Here is a 24,845-nt window from a genome sequence, read left to right as displayed (position 1 = left end):
GTCGCGGTGGTTTTGCTGTCGATGCTTCCTTCTTCCTCCTAGCTTAAATGGCGAGCTCTGCGGGTCCTGGTCGCGGCGGGCCGGGACTCTGGTCCTCGATGCTGCTGCTGCTGCTGCTGGGGCTGACGGGGATGAGCGTTCCGGTCGGTGCTGTGTCCGAACCGGGGAAATGGATCGTGAACGTTGACAGCGTGAGTTTTCCTGTTGGTGGTTTGACTGATGGTTTCACAGGTAAAACAGGTTGGAGCGGAAGCTGAAGTAGTGGTTCTTAAACACTACGTCTGAATAGTATCAATAACGTTTGCTAGCTAATAGAATATGTGACACAATGCTCAGTGGTTTAAAGTAACTAAGTGCATGTACTAATAAGTACAATTTTGAGAGACTTGTACTTTACCTGAGTATTTCAATGTTTTGCTACTTTGTACTTCTACTCCACTCCAATTCAGAGGTAAATGTTGTACTTTTACTCCACTACATGTATTTAGTACCTTTAGTTACTTTGCCCATATGGATTAATAATGTGAAATATAAATGTCACTTATATAAGACTTTAGCTACACCTGGAGCAAATTCACAAGCTACCCTGCCTGCAGTATACAAAGTTATTCAAACTAGCTGCACATTTACCTGCTTGATAAACACATAGAGGCATCAATAATTATAATCAAAACATATAGTATATATTTTATTCTGAAATCGGCCAATCTGCATAATATAGTAGAGAAACTTTTGGTACTTTAAGTATATTTTGATGCAAATACTTTTACTTTTAGTAACATTTTGAATGCAACAGAGTATTCCTACACTCTGGTACTTCTACTTTTACTTAAGTACAAGATCTGAGTACTTCTACCACCTCTGACAATGGGTGACACAGTCAGGCAGTTATACATGTATCCTACTCAAGTAATGTAACTATAACTAAGTATCCTACAGTAAAGAGGAACTTGAAGTTAACTTGAATATTTCCATTTCCTGCTACTGTATACTTCTACCACACCACATAGGCAAATATTGTACTTTACAATAATTAGGATGATGCAATATATGAATCAAGTTCATGTGTACACAATAGAGTGGCGAAGTCCCTCCCCTTCCGGTTGAGCCCCATGGGACCTTATTTCGCAAAAGTTATGCATTGAAGTCAATGGAGAGAGAAAGATTATCTTTCGATCCCGTTTGAATTGTGCCACGAATTACACATATGATGTTTGTCAATTTAAAAGATAATTTTGCAAGTCAAAAAAAAAAAAAATGTGCCGTAAAACTGTGAAGTAACACATTTGTTTGTGTGAAACGCTAAATGAACTACATCTCTCGTCAACCACACACGTCACCAAGATGGCCGTCACTACTGTGACACCACAATGAAACACGTCCTGAAGAATGTCATGCAAAGCTGCCTGCCTGCCTTCCTTTGATTCTCTCTGAACTGCCTGGTCGTTTTAATGTTTAATGTCAACCATTTGTGCAGATAGCATGAAGTAGAAAAGATCGCTGATGCTAACGTTAGCATTAGCATTTCTCCCCCGGAATTAAATGGTGTATTATAGAATGATCACACCGGTGACAGTACTATTCAAAGGGTTCACGAAATATGACTACTACTCTTACTGTTTAACATTTTGGGTTACTTAATGTTACTTCATGTTAAGGCTAATAAAAATGACAAGGCTGTAATGCTAACTAACGTGCTAGCTACTAGCTAGGTAGCTAACTTGATCAAGCCACTCCTGGTCGTTTCATCAGACGGGAAGCAAAAGAACGAGCAAGACCCATTGCTGGTATAATAACAACCTGGTACTAAGCACACAGGCATCTTGTTAAAGTTATCTTATCTTAGCCAGCGCCATATAGATAGATTATATCTATATTGCGCTGATCTTAGGTATCTGAATGGTGGAGGTAAACAATTGTGACATCACTTACGCGACTCTGGGATTTGTAGTCTTTCTAGTTACGTATTTTTCATAGTCTTATATTTCAACAGTTTTACGACAAACTGTGACTTTTTTGACATGGAAATGATTTTTTAAGTTTGACAAACATCATATGTGTAATTCATGGCACAATTCAAACGGGATCGAAAGATAAGTTTTCTCTCCCCATTGACTTCAATGCATAATTTTTCCGAAATAAGGTCCCATACCCCGGAAGTAAGTGGGAGGGACTTCGCCACTCTATACCTCAACCAGAACTCCTCCAACAATGCTGCATTCAGGCGCTCCTTGGATGATCCGTTTCCTGAGTGAGGAAGTATTTTTTTCTCAATTTCGGTGTGTTCATGACCTTAAAGTTGAATGTGGGAAAAAAAAGTAGGCAACAAAGAAGATGTGTTTTATTGCTCAGGGCGTCAACAACATGTTGGTATCTGATTTTGATGTTGTTGTACCGACCAGAGCATTTCATGTAAATTTTACCGGTCAGGAACTTATTTTCGGACTATTCCTTATCCACAAGACTGTAGTACAAATGCCCCATCTAGCAATGTTAACAAAAGTGAAACATAAGTGTGCATGCCCCATAGGGAATGGGGCATAGGGCCTACAAATATAAATATGTTTCTAATGAAAGTTTCATGAAAATCAGTCAGTCGTTTTTCCTTTATTTAGCTGACAGTCAGACTAGCTAAGCCCTAAACCTCAGATATAAATCACACAAAGCACTGACATAAAACAAGCACTGCATGTCTTAAATAAACTGTAACATAGGAAGATCAGTTATTAGCTGCCATGAAAGTGTAATACAAAGTAGTACCTTGCCAGATGTTTGTGGACAGATTCTGTGATCGCGATAGCATCACGACCACAAGAGGCCTTCATAAAACTTTACAGGTGTGTAGGTGAGATTAACATTTATTTGAGATTGAAGATGGGTGCGGTCCAAGCAAGGGTGTCACAACCAGTGGGGTAAAAAGTGTCCCGGTCTGATTTGATGCCATGTTTCCGTTAGCCAGTAATTACAGGTCTTGCACGAGAAAAATATGTCGGAGAAATTTGAATCTTTCAGGTTATCATTTTTGGTGAAAAATATAAGAACAATTTGAATTGCATCAAAAATAAATATTCAATGCTACAGGTGCTAAATGAGATGCCATCGCTCTGAGGACAGCGCTCTGCCATTATGGAGGGTGGAATTTCTCAACGGCCTGCAAAGTCCTCAAGTGATTACAGCGAAATCTAACCCAGTTGGCCAACAGTAGCTTCTAAAGCATAGGGAAATTATTTTTGTTAAGAGTTACGAATATTTACAATATCGTCCGGGACAATGACATTTTCCCGGAAATGCTGATTAGCCTGAATTTTTTCAACATAAACGCTAGCATCACGGTCTCTAGTTTTGTCTGCAATAATTCATTTCATGATTAAAAATAGGCAGAGCTGTGAGACGCGAATATTAATTTACCTAGAAGAAGTCTGATGAGCTGTTTGTGTTTGTTGTTTTCCAGGAAAGTCTGAAGAAGCCGAACTTCTTCTTTTTCACTAAAACCTTGTTCAATAGCAGCTTCATCCATCTCAAAGGTAAGGGAACCTTCCTAATGATAACAATTCCCTTTTGTCTTTTATTTCTGACACATTTAAAGAAGCAGTCTGACATTTTGGAAAATCCTTTTGTTGGTTGAGTAAATAAATATCAGTGTCATGTTTTCAGGTACAGGGATCAACAAAGTCTGATTAAGTTGGCAAAGAGAAAAACACAAAATGTTCTTGTTAATTCGTTCATGTCTTTTTTTTCTCTGTGTGTGGTCAGTGGTGACAGAGACCTGTACGTTGTCTTCACCCGTCCAGTTGGACGTGTCCTGGTATCTGAGGAACTCACACTGCTACACTGAATTCTTGAGTTTGAACGTGAGACACGCTATTTTCTACTGTCCTATTCTGTACTGTACTCTACTATACTATACTGTACTCTTCTCTACTGTGCAGTACTGTACTTTACTATACTGTTCTATATTCTACTTTACTATACTATACTTTTCTCATCTTTACTATACTGTACTGTATTGTACTATATTCGACTGTACTTTACTCTTCTATACTGTACTGTACTCTCATCTTCTCCAGTACATTCTACTGTACTATACTGTACTTTACTGCAGTGGTTCCCAACCAGGGGTACTGGAACCCCTAGGGTACTGGAGGGGATTACAGGGGGTATATAGAAAGATTAGGGATTGCAATATATTTCCACAAAAAAAAACATTTTAAAATACATTTTCATAATCCTGGTGTCCTGCCCCCAGAACTATCAAAGCTAATGAAAGACAAGCAAGCTCAAGTGTCTCATTAAAAGCTCTAGTCTTAACAAAAGATGTTAAAACTGCTAGAAATGAGTCTTAATATTATTCCTTTTCACTGTTAATAAGTGTCAATGTCAAATTTAAATGCATTTAACTTGACAACTTTATTAAGGGTGAGTTATCATTTTTTATAAAAAAATAAATAATTGGCAAATCATCACAGATGAGTGGGGGGGGGGGTGTTCTTATAGAATGGCGACCAGCTCAAGGGGTACACGAGACAAAAAAGGTTGTGAACCACTGCTTTACTATACTCTTCTCTAATAAACTGTACTGTACTATAGTCCTCTATACCAGCGGTTTTCAAAGTGTGAGGCGCGCCTCCCCTGGGGGGCGCCAGAGAGCTTCAGGGGAGGCGCAGCGTGAGAAAAAATAATAACGAGAAAAAGACGAGTAAAGTGACATTTGCACACTTTTGCCTGTCTGTGGAGACCGAGTTCCCCCACCTCGCCAAAAAGGCTGTTAAAGTGCTCACTCCCTTCACCTCCACCTACCTGTGTGAGTGCGGGTTTTCCGCATTGACTCTGATCAAAGGAAGTGCCGGTCAAGACTGCAGCCAGAGGATGATCTGCGTTTATTCCTGTGTGCATCAAAGACGCAGACTCATTGTTCCCACTAAAGTAGGGGTGAGTGTAATAAGGAGATAAAGTTGACGTTCAGTGTGTTGCCGGGAGCATATAAGGATGTATCCACGATGTTGAAAATGTTAAAAATGTTTAAAAGATATGTGTTGAGAACACGGCGTGCGAAAATATACGGGTCGTGCTGCAGCTAGATGTGCCTGTCCTCTGTAAGAAGGTGTCGGCGACTGACATGCAAGGAAGAACGGCTGTCCACAGGCTGTTCCAACTTTAACAACTTTATTAACTTCCAGGGTAGTGAATTGAACATGCTATTGTAATTGGGTGTGTGGTATATTTTCATGCACGGACACGCATGTTCCACAACACACAAACTGAACAACACTCAATTGTACGATCGCTACCAGTGTCCTTGCGATCTTGTTATAACAAGTCAACAAGTGCACGTTATTACTGATGCAATATGGTTGAGACCATTCGGGCTTATTCTAGAGGGGTGCAAGGAATAGTCCAAGTAGTGGAGGAGTTTTATACAATATGTTTAAAACATAAAGATAAAAAGGTTTTAAAAAGTGATTGTTTAATGTTTTAAGGAGGTGACGCTACTCAGCCAATCAAATCGGTGCAGTCAGTGAGTCAGCACAATAGATTCAAACACTCACAGAGACGAGACAAGAGGAGAGAAACAGTCGGAATAATTTCAAATGGCGGAAGGTAGACAGCGAAAACAGAGCATTTAATGACATGTTCTCTTACTGGACCTCTTTGAAATGCAATGTAATAACAACAATAATAATAATAATAATAATAATAGCAATAATAATTGGGAGGGGGGGCGCGGCTGTTCATATGTTCTCTGAGGGGAGGCTCACCTTCCCACACTTTGAAAACCCCTGCTCTATACTGTACTATACTTTTCTCTACGAAACTCTACTATACTATACCCTTCTCTTCTAAACTGTACTCTACTGTACTATACTCTACTAAAGTCCTCTCTACTAAACTCTACTGTACTATACTCTTCTCTACTAAACTATATTGTACTATACTGTACTATACTCTTCTCTACTAATCTCTACTGTACTATACTGTACAGTACTGACTGAATAACACCTAACAACCTAACAACCTATTTGTTTGATTGATTGTTCTTCTCCAGGCGTCGAAGGCAGAAAAATACTTCATGTCGACGGAGGTCAAAGGAGGAGGCGGAAGTGGATATTATGTTTTTCATAAATATCCTGCCATCACCTGCAAGCACCACATGGTGATACACACACATTTAATACATTGACACACATGGCAGACAAATTAATAATCAAGTGAGTGTATGTGGGGGCTATGTTTTAATATGGGTGTGTTTGTTTTATGACACAGTTTCACCTTGATACATTTGGGACGAAAACACGACTAGAAGAAATCCCTCAGCAGGTGAGACCCTTTCTGTTTCCCTACCTGTCTCCACAGGAGCTGCACAAGAAAAAAACAGCACAATCAAAATCTACTGTTGGACTTTAAGTAGCTATAATGCAAACTATACAAATGCAATGTTCTCAAAGGGGAAAACCATCATTGCTTCTTGTCATTCGTGAGTCTGCAGGTGTTTTTAGTGCCTTTCCAAACTCTGCATGCCTATTCTATGATATTAACTGCTCACAGATCTGATCCTCTCCACACTTTTTGTCTGTCAGATATGATTGTATTTTGCTGCGCTCAATTTGTAGCGTAGGATTTATCCCAAAAGTATACAATTACATTTGGGCGCCAGACAGAAGAATATATAAAATATTTATCTGTCAAAAATAAAAAGGTTAGTTTAAATAAACAGATGGAGGGATAGCTTGGTGACCTATAGAGATGGTACAAAATCAACTAATTAATCAATTTGTTTTCATCAAATTAAAATGTCTGTATTTGCCCAAAATTATAATCGATACATACCAAAGCAAGATAACACAGTCCTATTACCAAAAAACTGAAACCAAGAAGCAAAAACCAAATATGTCAATTTAAATAACAAAACATAATTTAATTAATTAAATTGATTGGTTGACCGGAAAAAGTCCTAGTCCTATTTCTGTATTTTATTTATTTTTGTTTTTATTTCCCCCCGCCCTGCTACAACTTCACTTTTTGTTGTCACACTGCATGGGGTGATTTAAAATAGTAAGCATTTGCTAAAACAAAATGTCTTGCATCGCATCTCCACTTCCTCTCACTGTTAAAAAGTGAAGCCAAAATAGGCTGGATACATGACATGCCAGTTTAAGATTTTAATGTCATTTGGAACAACAGTTTGAGCATTAGTGAAACCCCATGACCCAATCACAAGCCAAATAGGCCACATCTTTATAGTGTGAGCAACCTAGCTGCTACTTTAGCAACATGGTAGCTGTTTGGCTACAAAGGCCGTTAGGAGCTGGATTAGGCTTTCACAACATCACCTATTGTTTTTTGGACTACAGCTTTGTAACCTTAAATTTGGCATCTTGTAATTTTGTAACCAGACATGACATGGTAGGGTTAAGCTAAGTACAACAGAGCAGCAAATTATACATATTTAGCCATTAAAATATTACAATTTACTGTTGAACTGAGAACACAGATAAATGGTTAAAGTTCTATGACAGAAGGAGTGCACTCAAATCGGACAGATTCTTGGCAGCTGTCCATCACAAGGTAGCCCCGCCCTTAAGAATACCCTGCCTTATCCTTTTTTTCACTTTGAAATGGATAATAAATAAATATTACTAGCGCAGTGCTCTTTCAGGATGTGCTCAGTCAACGGTAGGTGCAAAGCTTTATTAAAGTTAATAGTTTATAACCTCAATAAAGTCAAAGCTTTGTTAAATATTTATGCCCCAGCGTTGTTTTAAAAGGAAGTCTTTGTTTAGAGGGCGCCGCACCTTTTAGGCTGCTTCAGGCACCTGAACTATTAAGGCTTAAATAAACATGCAACGTGTTTAATACACAAACAGACATCCTCATTCCTATCACAGGTCATTTATTAGCATAGACGGCTGCACTGTGAAAAATCAGTTTGAAAAGTACTTGGACTGTTTAGTTTGGCTCATGTCCTATCTGATTGACATATGAACGACCTATATGGTGCTGACCACCAGGGGGTGATAAAGATCCACAGATTCCACAGTCATGGTTAGAACAGTGAAGAGTATTTGTGCACACTGTATTGAACTGGCATTTAACGAAATTGTCACAGTATAATTATTAGAAAATAAATATTTCAGCTCCAATAATTAGCAAAATATAACTCACCTTAACTCTATTGTTCTGTGTTTTTTTTATTATTATTTATTTCTTTATTTGAATTTTTTAGTTCATTTTCAAAAAGTATAAATGTTATTCTTTCCTTTGTTCAAAATATTTATGAACTTGACAGACCATTCCAAACGTATATTTTCGTATAAACCAAAGGTGTGCACATCAACTCTCTCACACAGCAGAACAACAAGTAGAATACTCAGTAAAGAAAATACAACATACAGTATAGCAGAACATGGGAACCTTCAGTAAAAATATTAGAACGTGTAGTTTATGAACTTAAATTAACAGCATGAACTACACAGAGTAGAACACTCACAGAAAATGTAGCAGAACCAACATTAGAACTCCAGTAGAACATTAATTTAAAGAGAAACGTAGTGAAAGAGAAAGTATGTTTGATAAACACTTTGAAAGAAAGTGGAAGTTCAGACTGTCCGAAACACATTCAACGTTTTCCCGTTGAATTACATTATGAAAGAGACGTCGTTTATAAACTAAATAAACTACCCAGTATAAACACTTGTATAGCCTATTTAAATCATTAGGGTATTATCATTCCCTGATAATATGTAGATTAAGGCATTTTGTGACGTAAAACCATTTTTTTATTTATTTTAGGTTTTGAGCTTTTAAAAGTTGCATGTTTGTGTTAATTCACTGATCCTATTGTTCTCTGTTCTTCAGGCTGCTGCAGCACAGACGCAGAATCCTTCAAATGTCACAGAAAAGGCTGTCGTCGCTCCAAAAGAGGTTAGTCTGCTCCTGTCCTGCTGGGTGAGGTGAACCTGTTTATCAGGCCGCCTGTGGGAGGAGCCTGTGACTTGGGAGCTTGCCGGGCTGGTTTTAATGCTGGGTGATACCAGGTTTTGTGTTACAGAACATTATTTATCCTGCAGAGACAGGACGCCAACCAGCAATATTATTTGTGGGGGTCTACCAGGGGAGCAGAAGGGACATTTTCCAACCAGTAGTATTTCAATCAATAGACGTTATTTTAAGAATTAAGAATTAAGCTGTTAATAGCAAAGGTGGCTCCATTTCATAGATGAAGGAATTAGCATTTACTCATAGGTTTTTGTTTGGAATAGTCTCCCTGCTTAATAATACTTCCCCCTGAAAAGCTGAGGGACGTAGCTGTGAGCTTCACTTTACCGGAGGTGGTGAAGTTCACAGTGGGGACAATAAGCCACAAAATGGCGGGATTTCTGCCTTATATTCATACATTTTTCACTATATTCTCTTAATATTATGACTTAGTTCTCTGATATAGTATGACTTTATTCTAATTAAATCACAATTGTATTTATGTAGTATTCATTATTTGTATTTCCCTCAAAATGAGAAGAAATCTTGCTGAAACACATTTGAACTTTTAAGTCAATCAATACATATGTGTTGACTCAGTGAGGAGAATAAATGAGAGGTTTATGGAAATCTATACATTACTTTTTTTTTTAAATGTGAAGTTTTCCCTTCTGAATTCGTGAGCATTGAACTCGTTGTTTTGAACAATGAGTTCAATGGAAATTCAAAGGCCTTTAATTTCAAAATCGCATGCAACATATTTTTTATATTTTTTAATATGTTAGCAAAACCAAAAGCCTGGTTGTCACATGTTATACTCAATATTGTGTTTTCTTTCAGATAAAGACGTTTATAATTTGAGTTTTGCATAACATTTTTACCAGAATGCAGAAAATGATATATTTGACACTAACATTTTTCTATGGGAGCTTCCCCAGACATCCCCACTTCATATTTGTCCCTCCCAAAGTCATGTAAAGGAAAGCTACGTCCTTAGCTCCATCTTTTCTGCTGCAGTCATAAAGAGACGATAACTTTATTTAACTTTAAATACTCCTCTATCTTTGTTTTTCAGGATGCAGGTCAATTCAGTGCGGTGGCTGAGACCTGGGAGGACGGACCCTACATGTTCATCCTGAAAATCAAAGAAATCAAAGACAATGCCCGGGCCCCGGACATCGCTAACATCCCCAAACCCTGGAAATTACAGCGTCAGTGACACATACACACATCCACACACAGAGATGTATTCTTTTGTTTTTCACTGTAGTATTGCATTGGGATTATGTGTATATAATGATAATTGTATTAAGGATCCTGGAATGTCACTGGTATTGACTACTTCATTTCTGCTATTGTGACATCCCTGATCTTAATTAAGAGTTTAATTATTGTCTTAGTATTTTCAGTGGGTATTTTTCATTTAAAAAACATTTAGTTAAGTCTTTAAAGGTGGGGTAGGTCATTTTGGAGAAACCAGCTCGAGATCGCTAGAATTTGAAAATACACAGCCGGAAAAAATCTGCCACTTCCTTACAGAGCCCCTCCTCCAACACACACGAACGCGCACATGATGAGGGCACGAGATAAGTTTGTGCACAGATGGAAGGCTGACAGGCAGGTAGGCCATCCAGTTATTTTAGCCGGGCCGGCTCAGATGATTGGTCGTACTTTTTACAGTACTACGGCTTCCACAGATGACATTTTTTTATGGATTTTTTTGTCAAAGCACTTCAGATATTCATTGCTATCGGGATGTTAAGAGCATTCCATGGAATATAACAAAAAGTGTATCTCGAGCCGGTTTCTCAAACTTACCTGCCCCACCTTTAAGTAAGTTCCATCCTCTTGTTTTCGTTTTTTTTCGTAGTATGATGTCAGTGTTGAGGTACTTTAGGCAGGCTTTGCATCAAAGTCATAGTCTTTTGGTACCGTGACAACACTACTAAAGGCTAGAGGAAAAACATGTATTATTTTTGTTTAGGTTGAACCGTCCATTTTTAAGGTGTGTTTTGGCGTGATTAGCTGATCTAAAGTGTTAAACTAATGTAGTGAGCTGTGGATCTGATGAACTCTTTGTTTGTGCTTGCAGTGGAGATCAGCATGAAGGGGTCACATGACTACATTTCAGCAACTGAGTGGCCTATGATGGTGGTAAGAACACACACACACACACACACACACACACACACACACACACACACACACACACACACACACACACACACACACACACACACACACACACACACACACACACACACACACACACACACACACAGAGAGAAGTAAGCCTCTCAGTATTTTCTCACTTCCTGTTTGTGGCCTGCTTCTGGACCATTGGTTCCTAATGAAGATGTAAATCTGTTGAACATTTATTTTGCGAGTCTCAGAAATGTATGAAAACAGCTGGTCAGTGTATTTTTCTGAAACAGGAGTAACACCGTAGGAAAGAACATCACCAGATTTATGCTCTACGATTGGTGTACCTTTTGATATTCTGACGGCAGGCTGACGCTACAGTGTCTCACTGTCGCCTCTATATAGGAACATGTGTGTTACAAGAGAGGATAGGCCATGGTTAGCATCACCTCTTCACATTCTGATCATAATCTTAGACATTTTGTGAATGTTGAATTAAAATTCTGGTCATAGCTTACACATTTGCACAAAAATGATCATTGCTAATCACACTTTAATACCTCCATATACGAGCAGGCCAAAGTTCAAACCATTCAAAATCTATTATTTTTGTCAATTTGCATTTCTTGCACAAGTTTTCCACAAGTTTTCCACAAGTCAGAAGTTGTTTCTCCCTGTTATTCTCCAGTTCCTCATGGTGATGTGTATCGTGTACGTGCTGCTGGCGGTGCTGTGGTTGGTTCTGTCGGCGTGTTACTGGAGGGATCTGCTCAGGATCCAGTTCTGGATCGGAGGAGTCATCTTCCTGGGCATGGTGGAGAAAGCCGTCTACTACGCTGAGCTGCAGAACATCAGATACAATGGCTTGTCAGGTACACTGAAAAACAGAAACGTTTACTTTACTTAAATGTATTATGTCAACAGATTTCAAATCTCTGTATTAGGCTAGTTGATAGCAATAATATTAAGTTAAAAAAAATATTAGCTTTAACTTGATATTATTGCTTTTAACTAACCTAAATTGTTGACATAATGCATTTAAAGTCAACGTTTCAGTTTTTCAGTGTAGGAGAAGAAATTAAGCGTTTCATTGGAGTGATTGAAGTGAACATTTGTTACGCAGGGCTTGGATTGTTAACACGTTGTAATATGTCCTCCTGCAGTCCAGGGGGCGGTGGTGTTTGCTGTGGTGCTCTCTGCCGTGAAGAGGACTCTGGCCAGAATTCTTGTGATCATCGCCAGTCTGGGATATGGCATCGTCAAGTAAGCTGAAGGAGTTTAATTTCACCTAAAGTAATGTCTACACTTAAAATGATAGCTATGAAGGGAACTATGAATACATAGTTTCAAAACTTGGTGTCACTCAAGTAGTAGAGTCCAAAATGACGATGAGCCAAATCCATCCAAAATATACGTTAAACATGGCAGTTAAGGAGACATCCCCCCATGATTAATAATACATTATTAATCAATTATTAATCTGGGTCAGGTTATCCATATATTGCAACGTGGCAGGGGATGCTTCATGTTGAATAAACAAAAATACTACATTATTTTCTCTGCCACAAATGGCACACTGAAAACACAGAAACATTACTTTAATCGAATGTATTATGTCAATGAATTTCACATAACTGTATTAGGTTAGTTAAAAGCAATAATATTAACTTGAACCTAATATTGTGTATTTTGTATCACCAGGCCCAGACTCGGGGCGTTGCTCCACAGAGTTGTCGCGGTCGGTATGCTCTACCTGATCGTCTCTATCATTGGGGGGATCCTAAAAGTCAATGCTGTAAGTCACAAAAAATGTGTGTGTGTGTGCATGTGCTTTTGTGTGTTCGCATGTGTAACCTGTATTTCTCCAGGATCGAGGCGACAACATCCGACCTACACTGTTGTGTGAAATAGTGATGGCCTTCACTGACTCCTGTATTGTCTGGTGGATATCCTTTAACATGTGTAAACACACACACACACACACAATTTTGTCTTAGTTGTTCCATGATCAGTTATTTATTAAAAGCTTAAAATGACACAAATTATTTTCTACCATAAGTAAATAAATTGAACTATGATTTACAAATAAAACACAAATTATATCATTTAAAATATTCAGATCTTAGTTCAGAGGGTATCACCCTTTTTTTTTTAACATAACTGTCTATAATCATTGTCTGTTATTTTAGTGTTCGAGTGAACAGTAAGCACTACGTTTGTGCCTTGGATTCAGCCCCAACAAGGGCATGGAAAGGCATCGAAGGAGGTTGTGCTGAGAGAAAGTAAATGAATACTTTTATAACCTCCTAAATAATGTTGTGCATTAATTGAAATATCTATAATAATTACTGTTCAACAGCCATCATCAACGGAAACAAAAGTTGAACACTTATATACACAAACCTTTTTTTTGTGTGATGCGTCTCCATTTTTTTGTGGTCACCTCTCTTTGCCTATTCTCAGCTCCCTCGTCTTCTCTTTCACCCTCTTTTCTTTCCACATCCTGCTCCTTTATCCACCTACTCTCCCTCTTTTGTTTGAAATGTTTTTCCCCTTTCCACCTCTGTCATTCTTTTCTTCCCCTGTTGGCCAAAGGTGATGTAGTTGCCCTGGCTGTGCTCGACTCTGCCCTCTGTTGGTGGATATCTTGCACCTTCCCCTCTTTTAATACAACTACACTTTTCCCCCTCTCTCTTGTTTTAATGTGTCCTTTTTGCTTTCTTGGTATGGTGGCACACTAAATGCTAATATCAAGTTTTAACATGAACAATTTGAATATACAGCTCTGGAAGAAATTAAGAAACCACTCCAAATGTGTCTTAAATCTCAATCTCTACATGTATGGCAGCCATTCCATCAGTAATTTATAGAATAAATTAAATATTTTACTCAAACACATACTTATAAATAGTAAAACCAGAGAAACTGATAATGCTTCAGTGGTCTCTTAATTTTTTTCAGAGCTGTATATTTGGCTGTATTTTACTGATAATTGACAGTCTATTAGCATTTAGAAAATGCTGCAAATGTATTGAAACAAGTTTATATATTCAATGTGCATGTGTAAAAGAAAAAACATTCTTTGACCTAACAAGTCTGTTATTCTACAGTCCTTAATCAGTCAGAAAATGGTAGACACAATATTCTTAAACAGGACATTAGAACCAGAATCCAGCAGTAGAGTGTATTTTACCGGTGATTGTTGTTCCTTGACTGTGTGTTCACATCTTCGTGAGTCTGGCCCAAACGATGAAGCTGCTGAAGCTGAGGAGGAACACGGTGAAGCTGTCGCTCTACAGACACTTCACCAACACGCTCATCTTCGCCGTCATCGGTACGGAACATACTCTTTAAAGTGGTCTTTAACACCTGCTGAAAACAGACGTTGTGTATCTGAAGCTTGTGTGTTTGTGTGTTTTACAGCATCTGTCATCTTCACCATTTGGGCCTTCACAACTTTGAAGAGTGATACTTGTCATTCTGTGAGTACTTAAAGCTTTACTATAAACAGTGACCTTTTAAAAAAAAAAAAAGAGGAATTTTCAGTGTTAAACCTGCCCATAAAATGTTGTTGCATTTGTATAATTCATGAATTTCACTTGGAGTTAAATTAACATTTAATATACAACAATATACATTTTTTCTCTAGATATCCGTTGCAGCTGCTTGAGTCAAGATCAATGGCTATATGCCTTATATCAAAAGCTGTAGCGGGCCATGCATTTCACACCTAGGCCTTCAGTAATAATAATTAATACTGTACAGATACGCGTATCTAATGTAGCGAGAATGAAAGCTGTTACTAAAGAAAGAAACCCAAATAACTCAATTCAACAAGTCTCCTTTCACTGCAGCCACAGCTGCGCCACACACATCACCTCTAGCAGAACTGCATCAATATTTACTTAATAAAATGACAAGAAAATATAAAAAATGTAAATAAAAGTCATTCTAGCCGATACTCACCAATACGTTTGATTATTTGTACACAAAATCCATCCTCATTTCTTTCCTAAAAAAGAGTTCAATCGGTCTGTTGTACAGATTATCTTAGTGTTTCAGTTCCAATAACAAATCCTGTTCTATCGCCATGGAGGCTAATGCATAGTCATCCCCTTTAAAACCAGAGGTGGCCTCTTGTTTCCGGTCTAGAAAATGTTATGTTCTAATGCCCCTCTTGGGATGTACTTTGAGCTGTTAAAGATTACATAAAGCAATAATGATTCAGACTTTAGTTACTATGAGCCTGTTTTTTTAATGAATTTTTTTTAGATATATTGACTAGAACTTTTTGCATCTATGCTGACAGGGTTATAACATGTTTATAAAAAAACAAAACAGTGGCACTTCACCAAAGATGCAGAATTAACTTGGTTGGTGGACAAAAATCTTATTTCCAATCTATTAGCTACTGGCATATTTGAACAGTATTTGGATGATAAATGGTGCTAATTATCCCAATCTCATCGCCCCTAAACGTATTCCCTGGAAAAAAATAGAAGTGTATAAACTTTATCCTCGAGGTATTCGGGTCATTTTGCGATTTATCATTAGTAGGTTTAGTGTATTAGTAAGTCAAGTGTATTTTAATCAACTTAAAACACTGGAATCACTTAAAATGTGCATTTGTCCGCCTTAATCAGGATATTTCAGCATTAATACACAGATCAAGAGCAGAGAAATATTTGTTGTTCCTGAAAACGAAGATTTTTGAATGCCTTAGGAGTGCTTTCATTAAAGATCTGTCTCTTTGTGCCTGCAGGACTGGAGGGAGCTGTGGATAGAAGACGCGTTCTGGCCCTTCTTGTTCTCCATCATCCTATTGGTCATCATGTTCCTATGGCGACCATCAGCCAATAACCAGAGGTAAGAAGGATGTCAAGAATGTTTTTATTTGTTTCTCTTTTTAATGGTAAAGATAATCCACTTCCTTTTTTCCTCTGTGTATCAGGTACGCCTATAGTCCTCTGTTCGATGAAGAGAGTGAGGAAGAGGAGCAGGCGCCCATGGCGAACGAGGCTTTCGGTAAAAAATATTCCTCCTTTACTCCCTTGCTTCCTCTTTTCTCTCTCTCCTGTTGCCTCCTTTCTTCCCTTCCTGCGTTTTTCTTTTGCCTCTCTACCACATTAGTTGATTTAAATGCCAAATTAAACTTAATGCGGCCAAACCAATATATGATCCGCTTTTACTGAAATATGCATCATAGAAAGTTATACCTCTTAGTTAATTACTTCCTGACTTACATATTTTTGTATCTGTTTTTAATTCCTGTGTCTCCAGAAGGGATGAAATTGAGGGGCATGAAAAACGAGACCAACGGAACACCCAAAGCCAACAAAGTGGTGAGTAAAACATAAACAGCAGCTGCCATTTCTTTCAAATTCACAACCTTTTTCTTTTAAATTCTCTATTTCCAAACTAATTTGATGTTAGTAGTAGTTCCAGTTTAACAACAGTTTGCCTCAATTGTAAGTATTTTTTCATTTGGTAGTTTCACTTAAAGGTGGGGTAGGTCATTTTGGAGAAACCAGCTCGAGTGCGCTAGAATTTGAAAATACACAACCGGAAAAAATCTGCCACTTCCTTACAGAGCCCCACTAACGCGCACATGACCAATGAGGGCACGAGATAAGTTTGTGCACAGATGGAAGGCTGACAGGCAGGTAGGCCATCCAGTTATTTTAGCCGGGCCGGCTAAAATGATTGGTCGTGCTTTTTACAGCGCTACGGCTTCCACAGATGACATTTTTTAATGGATTTTTTGTTAAGATATCCATTGCTATCGGGATGTTAAGAGCATTCCATGGAATATAACAAAAAGTGTATCTCGAGCCGGTTTCTCAAACGTACCTACCCCACCTTTAAAGGACTGATATATATCCCTTGAACATACCACAGACATCCACGCTGTTCTGTATCTAACACTACTGTGCACTCAGACATGTTGTAGGGTTGTAACCAGTGTTCGAATTACCTATTTGCTTTCGGGGGAGCCCTATTTATTTATTTTTTTGGCAATCATATAGGCAAAGATGTATATGTTTCCTGCATTAGATCAACATTGATTGCCAATAGGCCTACCTTGTTTGGAAGGACATCTTTTTTCTCATCTCCGAAATCTCGATCGCTTTTTCGTGTGCCTTATGGTGCTTATAAATCTTTTTTCGCAGGTTATTCTGTTGATCACTGCTGACTTTTCCCTGAATCCATTCTTGTGAAAGGTGCAGTCAGGTGGATTTTTTTGCAAGAGGCAGGGAGATCAATATACTTTTTGCCTCTTTGCAAATCTCACATCCAATTTTTTTGGACGTGAGATTTGCAAAGAGGCAAAAAGTATTTTTTTTGAAAAGCCATGGATACCTTTTCATTCCACTCACTCCATCTTTTCTGTGTCCAGTTTCATGTGGCAGGTCATGGGCATCGTCAGGTTCGCTAGTGCAGGTTGCGCCGGCGGCTGTGGCCGTTGTTGAAGCCTCTTCAGGCTCTGCATCGGCAGGCCTCTTCCTCGGTGTGGAGCTGTCAAACTCGACCCTAACGCCGCTTACAGCCGGCCAACTAAAAGTTGTTCCGTTCACGTTGTCATTTTTAGACTCCTTCGCTTCTTTGCTTGTGAATACAAAAGCTGCGAGGCTTGGCTGTTTTCGTTTCGCCATATTTTTTATTACAAAGCCAGAGTTAAAAACAATATCAGTATGAAAATATAAAATACCACACCAGCATTGCCTGCCGTAACCATAGCAACGTAAGTAGCGTAAAGAATGCAGTGCCGCCACGTACAGATGGCAACACCCAGAAATATTCACAAATATAAAACAAATATTCAGAAAACTGTAATGAACAATGACTATTATTTATTTACAGAACTGTTATTTACAGAAACTCAACATTTCTTATCTGTGTGACACAAATATGCACGATTGTTTTGGGCTCCCCCTATTTATCTCAAAGTCGGCCTTCAGGGGAGCTCCCTCCCTCTTCAAGCTCCCCCTGGCTCCCCCCCATTTCGGACAGTGGTTGTAACAGTAAGAGATTTTTCATGCCAGCACAACCGCCTCAGGAAATATCCCAGTTTCACAGTATAACATAGTTATCATTATCACCAATTACAATGACCCTTGAACTACGTTTTTTGTCTGTGCAACTCACACACGAAGGTCAGGCCCCTCCCCCCCCTCACAGTTTATCTTTTGGTTTACACTTTGCAGCTCCTTTTTTTTGCAATCTTGATAATCCCTGGTTTGTTTTTGGGATATTCCACATTGCAAATGTTATTTCTCGGTGAGGGATGGAGATCAGTACAATACAAAGAAGTAAATGTTATAACTGCAATACGGCGTCATATTGTGATACCGTTCACACATGTTTTTCCTGTGCTTTCGGCCCATGTGACCATCAATTTTGAGATTCTCGAGGATGGGTCGCATGGACAAAAGAACGAGATGTAGATAATGAAATGTATCTTAATGGGTATTTATTTCAGATTCTCAACACTAGGGATAGTGGTTTGGATTGACATTATTTGTGTTTATATTTGCCCAGGATGGAAAGAAACAATTTCTCTATGACAGGACACATTTTTGAAAATAAAGATAAATTAGATTATTGTATTATCTCTTCTAAGTTTATACTGTTTATTTAAATTTTAAAAGATAATTAAATGAAAGAGGTTAATGTCATTCTGACTATAACAACCATTCAGATATTCAGCACTCTGCTTTATCCAGAGTGAAACAAAGCCCTAAAACAACTGTTGGTGCCACATGCAATATCATCTTTTTTACATTAAATCAGCTTAACACCACTTTGTTGTTTTTCCAGGATGAGGATCTGAAATGGGTCGAAGAGAACATCCCGACATCTTTGGCAGATGTGTAAGTCTTCATCAGCGCGACATCAGTATCTTGGCTATGATAATTATGCATCATAAATGAATGTTTCTTAAATGTTATGCTTTTCCTTCCTTCTCACAGTGCATTACCCCCCCTGCTGGACTCTGATGAGGTAAGGCTTTTACACATCATTACTAAACTATGATGAATCACACACAGAACATTTAATTAACTTAAAAATCAACTTTATAGATCCTGTTTCAAAGTTGAAGTCATTTAAAAATATACAGCAACCAAAAACAGAAGAAGTAATGTCAGTATGGTGCATTTACTGACTAGTAAGCAGGTAACTGTAAGCTTTGATTAAGAACGTTTAGATAAGTTGTCAACAGTATTATTCTGGCCCCTGGGCACTAGTGATGTGTCGGTCGCGAACGAGCCGATTCTTTTGAACGGCTCTTTGATACGAACGAGGGGAACCGAGTCGTACTTGGTGAGAGCCGTTCTATTTATCGTTCAATCGTTGGTCCGCACTCACTGCCTGCCAAAATCCACTCGCCTTTTAAAAAGCTTGATTTTAATGTTTTACAAAATACATCTTGAAAATCTCCACAAGATTGATATACAGTAACACACACACACACACACACACACACACACACACACACACACACACACACACACACACACACCAGAGGTGGGAGTAAGTCCTACATGTGCAAGTCATGAGCAAGTCTCAAGTCTCGACCTACAAGTATCAAGCAAGTCCCAAGTCACTGTGGTGAAAGTCAAGTCAAGTCATACGAAATTCTGATGAATAAGCCCAGTTTCCGCATTTAAATCAGTTAAAAGACAGTGGTTATGAAAATGAATTTAACCCACACTATGATCTTCATTACATACACAGTTAATCATTTGAAATCTAATTTAGACCGATGACAATCATATTAGATCAATATTAACCCTAGAACTGCAGACAATATAGCTAGGACTCAATCAAAAAGTCTGTTCAAAAAGGCAGAATTCCAGGTAAGAAAATCGTATATGGCATTTGCCATTACACATATTTAATTTACATTTCTGTAAACACTAGAACCGCCAACAGCGTCAGCACCTACATAGATATAATTTTCAAATCATTTAATTTGTTCCTCTTCATAATTTCCTTATAAACTAAGTAGGACGATTTAAAACTCAGTTAATTGGGTTAATTTTGAAATTGCTTCAGTTTATCATCATAACAGATCAAAGCTTTAGCTTTCTAGCTAACACAACACATTCACGCACCTTTCTCTGTGGGTTTTTTTGTAGTGACGAATGAAGTTGGATGTTGTGGTGGTCGTGTCACTGATCTTTATGCTGCAGACCCTGCATACCGCTGTTCTTTTCTTATTAGCGTCATCGACAACATAATCCTTGAATCCAAACTTCACTATTTGTGGAGTAACGCTAGCCGCTGCCATGTTAACTGACACTCCTGCCGTCTAGTGGGTTGCCAGGTTTGCGCGCACGGCGCTATAATCACCCAATCACGTTTTTCGAAAAAACTAAACGTAATATCTCACTACAAAAACAAACGCAAATATTTAATTTTAAACAGTCAAGTCCTTTCAAGTCATCTGTCTCAAGCTTAAGTCAAGTCTCAAGTCATGAATACCAAGTCAAAGTCAAGTCTTTTATCAATGTTAGTCAAGCAAGTCTCAAGTAAAAAAATATGCGACTCGAGTCTGACTCGAGTCAAGTCATGTGACTCGAGTCCCCACCTCTGACACACACACACACACACACACACACACACACACACACACACACTTGTTTATCATATTTGTAGTTCTTATTGGCAGCAGCAGGGGGTGGCATACCATCAAGGCAGAGCAGTTGTTGCTACGGTTACATCACACTGTTGTTATCCTTCCCCCTGTTGTCATGGCGAGCAGAACAATGTGATTGCAACATGCCTGTGTGTGTGTTATTGTCTTTATTATTTGATGTTCCGTCACAATCTCTCTGAACCATCTCCAAATTATTTACTCTTTCATCTCCGAGCTGAACCTTTTAAAGTGATCCATCAATCAACAAAGTGCCTCTCAAGCAGAAACAATTTCTTATGTAAGCTTCTGTATGAACACTGACAGATTTTAAAATCCATATTAAGTACTTGCTCTATGGAATTACATTTTATAGGGTTCCTGTTGTAAGACATGAAGCAGGGAACAGAGAAAGCTTTGGCACTTTGGCTCTGGTTTAAAACTTCCCAATATTGATTAAAACCATTTGTATTAGTTTAAAAATGATGGGATTGCTTCCGCTAAGTAAATAAAACGTGTACCAGCGTCACCGTGTACTTATCTCCTTCTGCTGCTCCCGTTAGCCATCCTGACTCTAAAGTGTCATGATCTCAATAAATAAAAAATGAATATTCAAAAAGTATTTTAGTTTGTTTTCTGATGGAGGAAACTAATGTTTGAGCAGACTTTTTTCTGTGGATTGATATGACTGCACACACTCCCTTGATCCTCCTGAGCAACGGTCTGTTCTCCTTAGCAGCGGTCTGTTCGCGAAAATGTGCAAAATGCTGGTATGTCCAATTGGACCAATCGGTGTCAAGTATTCAACTAAGCTGTGTAATAATGAAGGCTGGTATATCAAGTATGCATTTTAAACTGTTTCATATGTAAGTGAACAATGCATACATTTTTCTTTTAACCCTTATGTTGTGTTCGAGTCTCCCGTGACCCATTTCAAGTTAAAGTTATATAATACCTACGCTCTAGTTTTTTTTTACGGAACAAGGCTTCATGATATCCTCCACAACAGCTATACTGTATAAACACTACAAAACTGATTTTGACCATTTTAGCCAAGTCTGAAGGTCTCTAAAAAAAAAAGTGTATAATTTGGTGTTCGGGTCTGGGAAGACCCGGCAGCATTGTTGTCGGTCACTCGGAGCCAAATTTGACTCCATCAAGATTCATCTTTGACTTTAGACACCCCACCCCCACCCCCTTCATCCACTGTAACAATAATTTTTCGCAACATGCACCTGGTCTCCCATCCCTCTGGCCCCCTCCCCCCACGGGAACTCGACCTTTCACAAAGAATATGTACACTAACACTTGAACCTGAACACACACATGCACGTGTGCAATCTGTGGTGTAATGAGTTTTGGGGCCATAAAATGTAATTACAACAGGATTGTACGGTTATGAATGCATAATAAGTTAGTTATGATGTAGTTAAAACAATATTGGATGATAGTCATTTTTCTTGTGTGTTTTGGACTGAAATAAATCATGGGTCAAAATTGACCCGCGAACACCATGAACGGTAACAGCTTTCGAACACAACACAACGGTTAAGATTAGATTAGGAAAATAATTGCATTAACTTCCTACTATCCAAGGTTCAAGGCTTTTATTAGTCATACGTACATAGCTACAGTGTAGTTATGACGATGAAAATCTTAGGTCACAGGCTCCTCCAACAGTGTAACACAATAAAACAGATAAACAGAAAAAATAGTGCAAGTAAATACAAAAAAGAAAATAGTGAAATAGTGCAATAAGAGTCTATACAAGTGATTGGAATATGATATATTAGATACATAATTTCTAAGTTGCAGCCAGATGAATGTTATGGATGTTCTTTCAAAAGTTCAGGTGTTTAATAGTCTTATGGCCTGTGGGATGAAACTGTCCCTGAGTCTGGTGGTTTTAGTCCTGATGCTGCGGTACCGCCTGCCAGACGGCAGCAGACAGAACAGTTTGTTGCTGGGGTGATGGGGGTCTTTTATAATCCTGAGGGCTTTCTTCCTGAGCCGCTGGGAGTAAAGATCCTCCATTGATGGCAGCTCCGTTGTGGTGATGTGCTGTGTCCTTATGGCATATTATGTAATGCTTATCATTTAAGAGGTGTTCTTATGACATATTATTCCTACAGTAACAGATTATGTTATTCATCACGATTAGGAGGTAAATAAAGGGAAATTGCTTTACCTGCCTCCGTCTTCGGATATGCCGTAACTTTTAAAAACCCGCCAATCAGACGTTGTTGCGCTCTTGAGGCTGTGAAGAGGTGAGAATTTGGGTCAGGGTTTCTCGCTCTAGCACGCCTTTTTCCTTTTTTTCTTGACAAGACTTTTCCTGTCACTTTTTTGTTTACTGACTAAATGTCTTCCAATGTGTGCCGGTATCACCATATTTAAATCCTATGATGTATAGCTTTTCACCCTACCCTCATGTGTAGCTCTTTTGATTTGAAAAAAAAACTAGTTTCAATTATTAGTATCAGGATCAAAGTTTCTCATGCAGCTGTAAAACGGTATTTATTATTGTGTTATGTTTTCTGTTACAGGAAACAATAATGACTAAATACGAGATGTCCAAGATGGAGTAAAGCGGAAGACGAGAGATGAACGGAGGAAAAAAACACACCAGTCTGCTAGACAGATACATGATACAGATAAATGTTGTGTATAGGATGGATTTAAAGGGAAAGGTGGCTGATTAAAGGGAATCGATGGGAGGTAAAGGGAACGCAGGCAGCAAGTGTTTGCTTTGTGAGACGGTGTGTCTGAATGTGATCTAACCCTGACTTTATGAGCTTTGTAAGCCTTGACTGTACATAGACTGGGAGTTAAATTGATCAGAGCAGCACACAGATTCTTTTTATTTGTATTTTATATATAAATATCTAAAGTTTATTTTGACAAATTTGATGTGTTCTGCTAGAGAGCAGCTTGTTTGCCTTTTCACTGTTTACATGTGGAAATGTTATTTTTTTTCAATACAGTCATCAGACATTTGTGTTTTCACTGTTGACACAACATGAGCGCCCCCAGTGGTTCTGTTGAGTCCTTACCTGTGTTTTTCAGATCTGAAATAAACAAATTAATTGTATGTAAATGCATATACACATCGTTTTCTCATTCTTACTTATTGGAGCTGTGAGGTTTGTCGTCATTTGGTTTTGGTTTTGGTTTCAGCTGTGGTTCCAGTGCAATTTGAACCAATAAACTGTTCACGTTGAGATTATTTTATAAAGACTACGTATGAAACTGAATTGAGTGGTCGTTTTTACTTTGCGTCATTGTGAGGGGATTTTGCAAGAAAAAGGACGGATCATCTGTCCTTAAATTACAATTCTCCACTGGTTCCATTTTTTACATGTCTTGTGTGGCCTCCTCGGAGAGCCATAGCATAAGTTTAGCCAAAATCCCATCAGCCTCAGCTTTCATTTGTATTTAGTGCTAGTAAGCACATTTGACCATGCTAATACACAACTGTATGTCCCAATGTCTATTTTTTGAATTTCACAACTGTAGAAAAAGTTCACTGTACAAGAACATCAGTTTTGATTTTTAAATAAACGCTGGAAATACAACAAAAAAATGTTTTAAAGAAAAATATTTCATCCTGTTAATAATCAATCACTCATAGTAATATTTAACAGATTACCTGAAAAAGTTTTTTGTTTTAGGAGACTCCTCTGGCGATAAGCGGTTCTGCAGGTGTGTTTTTGGTTCTTACTCCAAAAGTTTATCGTATATGAATTTTCCCTAAAATGTCGCCAGACACCAATTACTTTTACACTTTGACACGAGAACTAAGGCAAAGCAAAGTGTATAACTCAATTATTTGAGGTCAGTTTGGTGACTAAACACTCCATACATCATGGAGTTGCCGCAGGGAAAAAGTCAGATCTCGCTCTCTGCTGCCGGCTGCCATCAGCAGTCTGCCCGCTGTTATCAGGAACATATCTGCAAACGCTCCGGGGTCGTTTTAGATTTGAAACTGAAATTATAGATGCCAGGATAAAGTTCTTTTAACACAACCCTCACCCTCAATTTCAATACTTATCCACATGTATTCCGTTTTTCCTTGTTTGTTTTCGAATACAAA

General features: G+C 38.4%; 1 protein-coding gene across 2 annotated transcripts; it reads left to right on the top strand.

Annotated features, from left to right (window-relative positions):
- On the top strand, window positions 1–24,006 carry zgc:162698 (uncharacterized protein LOC560165 homolog). 2 transcript variants are annotated; one of them, XM_034113155.1, is made up of 20 exons: window positions 1–191; window positions 3,452–3,524; window positions 3,754–3,851; window positions 6,044–6,151; window positions 6,262–6,315; window positions 8,854–8,919; window positions 10,049–10,184; window positions 11,066–11,127; window positions 11,804–11,987; window positions 12,279–12,378; window positions 12,817–12,910; window positions 12,984–13,061; window positions 14,341–14,449; window positions 14,539–14,597; window positions 15,878–15,981; window positions 16,067–16,140; window positions 16,399–16,457; window positions 18,934–18,986; window positions 19,086–19,116; window positions 23,299–24,006. In XM_034113155.1, the coding sequence occupies exons 1-20, from the start codon at window positions 48–50 to the stop codon at window positions 23,338–23,340; spliced, it is 1,728 nt and encodes a 575-aa protein (XP_033969046.1). In that variant the 5' UTR covers window positions 1–47; the 3' UTR covers window positions 23,341–24,006. The 2 variants fall into 2 exon arrangements, with proteins under 2 accessions (XP_033969046.1, XP_033969045.1); XM_034113154.1 differs by having other exon boundaries at window positions 16,396–16,457.
- Window positions 24,007–24,845: the final 839 nt, after the last annotated feature.

The sequence above is a fragment of the Trematomus bernacchii genome, unplaced genomic scaffold (genome assembly GCF_902827165.1).
Source record: "Trematomus bernacchii unplaced genomic scaffold, fTreBer1.1, whole genome shotgun sequence".
Lineage (NCBI taxonomy): Eukaryota > Metazoa > Chordata > Actinopteri > Perciformes > Nototheniidae > Trematomus > Trematomus bernacchii.
Note: the sequence above shows the minus strand (reverse complement) of the source record. Positions and strands in the feature narration are given on the sequence as shown.